A 6683-nucleotide genomic window follows, 5' to 3' on the forward strand; every position below is an offset into this window, starting at 1 on the left:
AACTCTGCCAGTTTCAAAGGAGAGAAAGTGATCTCCTTGATATTTTCATTTGCATCTTGACTTTAGTGCCGACTGTGGTGGGATTTTCCCATATGTTTACTGATGATTTGAACGTCTTTTTTTTTTTTTTTTTTTTAATGAACTGTTCAGATCTGTTGCCAGTTTTCTGAGATGGTTGTATTTTTCTTACCAATTTGTAAGAGCTCTTTCTGTGTTATTATCCACGTTTGTAAGTATGTTGCAATGAAACGCCCTGTTTTGTTATCTGCCTTTTAATTTTGCTTCATTATTGATGCAACACTGGCTCCTGCGTGGGGGCGGGTAGGGCAATATCTTTGAGGACATTGAAACCTGCTCCCTTGGCATGGACCTTGGTCTCCCTTGGGGGCACAGGCATCCGTGTTGAATTTTTCTGGCCAACCCAGCTGATTTTCTTTTGCAAGTTGTTTCATAGCCAGTGGAAATCCGCAAGCTGCTGGGGAAAGAACGAGCCAGAGGGGTTGGCTGTTAGCTTGTGGAACATGTCCCTAGGACCTTGTGGGTATTGCTCTGTTGGGTGCTGGAATTCCTGCGGCAGCAGACAGCAAAGCCCATAAGTACGGGTGATGCCCAGGAACGTGACTCTGCAGATTGGTGAAACGTGGGAAAAACAATTTACGTTTGTAAAGATTCTATGAGGAGTAAGTGGAGTTTCAGGAAAGGTCCCTCCAAGCAAGAGGGAGCAAAGCAGAAGCTCCCCATGGCGATTTTAACCTCTCTCTGGACTGCCTAAGTTTTGCATCCCTCAGGGGGACATTATGCCTACGCACCCCTCTCTGATTTTGTTCATCTTCAGGTGGACAGAGTCGCTCTTCCTTGAGATAGCCCAAGACAGCTTGTCGTTTTCCAAACTGGACTTTATTAGGAACAAGGGGAAAAGGAAATCCAAGAGGTATAAAGATACACAAGCACAAAAGCAAACAGCTACAAAGTAGTACTGTCAGATGGTTTCAGTGTGAAGGAATTGCGGGTGGGGAGAGAAGGTTCATCTCCTCATTCTCGAGTCTCTCCCCGTAAGATTCTCCACTTCTCGGGTTTTGAGTTTTTACTACTTTCACTCCCTGCCTTTTTTTCCCTTTACTCTCTAGGGTTCTAGTCCCTTTCACAGCCCAGAAGAGGATCGTGGCTAATTCAAGGCTGACAGCTCATCCTGGGAAATAAATTTAAAAAATTAAAACTAGTATCTGTTGAAAGCTATTGCCAGTCTTGTACTAAACATGTTTCATGTAGTATCTCGTTTGATCATCACAACTTCCCTGTGAGAAAGAGATAGAACCCTTAGCGTGAGTTGCATGACTTGCAAAACGCCGCATATCTATTACTTGTTCAAATCAAGTCTCTTGTCTTGCTCTGTCAGGCACTGAGGTCCCGGCTCTTGACCAGTGTGTCCCCTCTGTCCCAAACCACGGCACCAAAGATACTGCTGTTGTCTGAGCACCCAGTTCCTTCCCACTGGGCCAGGGTGACGGCGTGACTTCAGGGAGTACAGCCTTGCAGTCCTCATGGCGGGGTTTGGCTGGGAGTCCTGCTTTGTTTGGCTCCCAAGGTCTTCCTTTTTGAAGCCTCACTCTGGGGCCCCGCTCCGTCCCATCAGTTTGAGGAAAGCCTTTCTCACATCCTTGTTCCTCAGACTGTAGATGACGGGTTGAGGAAGGCTGTGGCAATGTTATAGAGAAGGGCCATTATCTTGCCACTGTCGGACCAGCTGCCGGAGCCAGCTGTGGCTGATGCTGCGTGGAAGGGCGAGCATGGTGCCCACGGCGAGGTGGGAGGCACAGGGGAGAAGGCCTCGATCCGTCCCTGGGCCGAGCGGATCTTCATGATGGAGACAAAGAAGTTGGCATAGACGATGACACCCAGGGTCAGAGGGACCACAACGACGTTGAAGCCCGTGATGAAGTCCACCGAGTCGTTGAGGGACGTGTCTGCACAGGCCAGCTTCAGGACGGCCGGGACCTCGCAGAAGCAGTGGTCCATCTCATCGGGGCCACAGTGGGGCAGGTGCACGGCAAAGAAGGTGTAGCTCAGGCCGCCCACCACGCGGCAGGCCACACAGATGCCCACCACGAGGAGGCACGTGCGGCAGCCCACGATGACCTTGTACCGGAGCGGGCGGCAGATGGCCGTGTACCTGTCCACAGACGTGACGGAGAGGAGCCAGGACTCAGTGGCCCCGAAGAGGAGGAAGACGTCCTTCTGAGCCACACCCCTGGCAGAGGAGAGGGCACTCTTCTTGCTGAGGACATGCACGAGCCCTGGGGCACCGCGGCGGTCGTGTAGCACGTGTCCAGCGTGGAGAGGACGCTGATGAAGAAGCACGTGGGTGTGTGGAGGCGGGGGTCCTGGCGGACGAGGGCGGTGAGGAGGCTGTTGCTCATGAGGGTGAGCAGGTAAAAGACGAGAAAGAAGGTGAAGAGCAGAGCGTCGGTCCTGGGGTTGGGGGCGAAGCCCAGGAGAATGAACTCTGTCGCGGCAGACCGGTTGAGGTCCTGCACTGTGATCTGCCTGTTTAAAGAGTTTTGAGGATACGTAATTGATTGGGTGTCTATCACAAGGGTGTGTAAGGAATTTTCACACTTGTTTCATGTATGGTTCTTTTTTTTTTTTTTTAAGATTTTATTTATTTATTTGACAGAGAGAGACAGCCAGCGAGAGAGGGAACACAAGCAGGGGGAGTGGGAGAGGAAGAAGCAGGCTCCCAGCGGAGGAGCCTGATGTGGGGCTCGATCCCGGAACGCCGGGATCACGCCCTGAGCCAAAGTCAGACGCTTAACCGCTGTGCCACCCAGGCGCCCCTCCTGTATGGTTCTTAACAGGAAGTCTGGACTGACAGGTGGAGGCACCATGAGATGTGCCCCGTAGTAGCTTGGGTGGTACTGGGGTTGGGTTCAGGATCTGGTTGAGGGTCTTGGTGACGAAAATGGTGAACGCCCAATCAGGGAGGCGTCGTACTCCGTGCTCCTCTCTGGCCTCTAGGTATGTTTTTCCTTTGCTGACACAGCCTTGCTTTTCTACTATTCACCCCATTTTCTGTTTTCTCTTGGAAGTATAGGGGTTACTAATTCTTGGTTTCAGATTAGGATCAGGGGAGGACTATTATACTCATTATTTGGGTTAAGGATTGGGACTAAGGTTAGAATGGGGGGTTAAAGTCAATGCTATGCAGAATAAAAATTAGAGTTAATATTTCAGATTTAGCTTTTTCTGGTGAATGAGCTTTTTCATTGGTGTTCATTGATTATGCCATTCGTTCAACAAATTTTTACCAAATGCTTACTATAATGTGAGGGATATTTTATAGTCAAGGAAAGGTCATGGGTAAAGTGAGTATAGTCCCATAAACAATTTTTAGAGTTAGCAAAATAAAAAGAATAACCCCAGCATATCACACAAAGAGGATATAACCTTAAGGACGTGTATATTGTATAATTAATCTTCATTTATCATACCTTCTCCGTGAGAAACTCTTCAAAAACTCCTTTCTTCATGTTGTCCATATGGTGCCAATAAGTTGGTTTTGCTTTGTTGGAGATGGTGAACATACTGAGATTTAAAATCTTTCCCTGTGGCTGCTCCACCTTTCGGTATTCATTGCCCTTCTGGTTTTATGATTCAGAAAAGTTTATATTTTGTTCTGAGCATATTAAAAATTCTAGTGATTATAGGAAACCGTGCAGAAGTAAATCCACAAAACATGGAGTTTTATGGAAGGGAAATTTGTGGAGAGCAGTTAAATTTGCAGGAAGGCTTTCCAAGCTCATGCACCCTGCCCAGGTGGGTACCCCAGCTCACCTCCTTATCCATTGCTGACTCGTACACCGGCTGTTCCCATGGCTTTGCAGATTGCTCTCGACTTTCTGGTTTGTGAACTCTCACAGAGACATTTAATATCGTATCTCCAAAAACTGTTTTGATATTTTGAAGAGTCTCTCTTACAAAAGAAGAGCCAGCATCATGCTTAATGCTAAGACTATAGCATAGAGGTCACTTAATGGCCACCTGCAGGCCACATATAACCCCTAGATACATTTTGTACAGTTTTTAAAAGTTGAATTAATCGCCAATATTTTAAAAAGTGGAGCTTACACATAAAAAACTAGCTTTTCAGCATCACAAACGAGAGTTGGCAATAATGGGCCATATTCCTCCAGCCAGCAGGAGGTGAGCGCATGATTCCTCTTTGGATGGAGTGTGAACTCCCCAGTTCACGATATTCCTTGTGGTCCCTTATTTTTCGCAGACTAGTTTTACCCGGTTAAACTGCCTGTGCTTGCCCCCCACCCCACGCATTTGGATTTACGATCCCTGTTCGAAGGGTGTATACTCAAAGTGAGTGCTACTCTTACGCTGGTATAGAATAGTATTCAGAAAGCTGTAGCCAAAGAAATAGTTTAAGGCAAGGAAATAAAATTATAACGCTCAGAAAATAACAATGATTTGCAAATGTTGTATTTGTCTTATCTGGAAATCCAAGAGACTCAACGGACACAGTTCTAAAACTAATGAAAGAATTTGGTTAAGTTGGCTTAATATAAAAACACTGGGGACCCAGGAGCACATGTGACACCAGCAGCTGGGCCCTGACATCGCTGGTGCTGCGTCTCGCAGGCATTGACCTTGCCCCGCTGCCTAGCCCGTCTCCCCAAGCCTGGCTCCTCGAGATGTCCCTGCTCCCGCTCAGCCCCATGCAACCAAGTTAAATTTTAAAAAGGGAGGAGATTCAAAGAACAATATGCATAGTAAGATCCCATGTGTACAGGAGTGTGTATGTGCGCAAATTTTTAAAAATGTATTTTACATGTATAGAAAATGCCTGCAAGTATGCACAGACTTGTCAGCATTTCTTAGCATTGAGGACTGAGGTTTGTGGTCGTGGTGAGTGAGGCCCTAGGTATGAATGAGGCACTTTTCCTCTTTCTTTTTACGTTTCAGGACTAGGGTTTTTTTTTTTTTTTTATCTACGATGAATATATATATATATATATATTTTAATCATTAAAAATCTAAGAAGTACCCAAAAAGTAGAAATGTTCTATACCAGACAAAAAGTTAGAAATATATTGAAATTTTTTTTTATAAAAGCAGGAAATAAACAAAAATACACAAATACCTAGGGATGAGCCTCACAAGAAATGTTCAGGACCTACCTATGAGAGCAATACAAATGAAAACAAAACAAACAGAAGATTCTGCAGAACTTTCTCGAAAAACATAAAGGAGGCTTCGATCAAGTTCAGGGATATGCCAGGTCCCTGTTTCTGGAAGGAAAGACTAAAATTGGCAAAAAAAAAAAAAAAAAAAACAGACAAAGAAACCACACCAAAAAACCCCCAGAAAAAACAAAACAAAACAAAAAACCCAAAAACATCTCTAAACTTATTTAATGCAATCTAATTAAAACTCAATAGAATGATATTATAAGCACTTGATAATGGGATTCAACACATGAAAGAATAAATGGATGAGAATAGTCAAGGAAATACTGAAGGGGAAAAAAGAACAACAAAATGGAAGTAGAGTTGTCCGTTTTAGCAAATAAAAATAACCCTGAAATTCAAATTTCCCCGGGCACCCTGTATTTTATCTGTCTCTTCCAAAGGCGCAAGCATAATACTGTGATACCATAATGTACTATAATACCGTAAAAGTGTACTGTGAGCTCCGAGATAGACACAGATGGACGGGACAGACAGAGAGCTTGGAGACACGCCCAAGCCGGTGATGAAGGGGCTGTTACAAAGCAGAGGCAGGAAGCGATTTAACAATGTTGCTCCGTTAGTTAACGATCGGGTAGGAAAAGTTCTTCTGTGCCGCCTATGGAGACACATTCGGACTATGCTGAACAGTGAAATGCAAAAAATAAAAACTATAAAGCAACCCAGGGGGAACTGGACGGGTGAATGTTTATTTTACGATGCGACAAAGAACGATGTCTGAAGCGTGACCTGAACGCTGGGAGTCCTTCAGCCTCAAGCTGGTGACCTTCATACGTTCACGCGGCAGCACAGCCCCTCATCCCCTCCGCTGGGAGAGGGCTGATCTTCTCCCTTCTTCTTAGATTTGTAGTAGTTTGGGGGGTTCCTTGTGTATCCCTGGTTACTTTGTTCTCAAAATTTCTGCTCTCACTGAACTCTTGGTCCCCACTGGTTCCTTGGGTGGGTACGGACCTCTTCCACGGCTCGTTCCCATTCTCTTTCTCCTTTACGCCCCAAACTCCCCAACACAAGGCTGTCGTGAGCCTGGTCCGGAAGGCGTGTTAGACAAATATGTCTTATATGGAGCACAGTTTAAAATTGAATATTTAATTCCGTAAAGTCCCCAAACCATCCCTGCCGCAGTTTTTTTCTCTCTAGTCCCAAGATGGGGTCTGGACTCCTTCCTGAAACCTCAGCCCATCTCCCTTTGTCTCCCTGGTCTAGGACTCTTCCTCCTGTCGCCTGAGCAGCCAGCCACAGACTCCACCTCCCTATCTCCTTGCTTCGAGCATCGCAACCCCGGAAGGCTTGTCACACCCTGCTGGGCTCCCACCCAGGGCTCCCGGGGTCAGGAGGTCCAGGTGGAGCCTGAGAATCTGCATTCGTACCATGTTCGCGTGAGGCACATGCTGCCTGCCGGAGGGACCACGCTTCGAGAACCACCACTCT

At 46.3% G+C, this 6683-nt stretch overlaps 1 protein-coding gene across 1 annotated transcript; it reads right to left on the reverse strand.

Annotated features, from left to right (window-relative positions):
- Positions 1 to 1353: 1353 nt before the first annotated feature.
- On the reverse strand, positions 1354 to 2604 carry LOC103670915 (olfactory receptor 2B6-like; the record flags this gene model as incomplete). Its single annotated transcript, XM_040627425.1, has 1 exon — positions 1354 to 2604. A coding segment is annotated over one exon (939 nt), but the record flags the coding sequence as incomplete, so codon positions are not given.
- Positions 2605 to 6683: the final 4079 nt, after the last annotated feature.

The sequence above is a fragment of the Ursus maritimus genome, unplaced genomic scaffold (assembly GCF_017311325.1).
Source record: "Ursus maritimus isolate PB19 unplaced genomic scaffold, ASM1731132v1 scaffold_12, whole genome shotgun sequence".
NCBI lineage: Eukaryota > Metazoa > Chordata > Mammalia > Carnivora > Ursidae > Ursus > Ursus maritimus.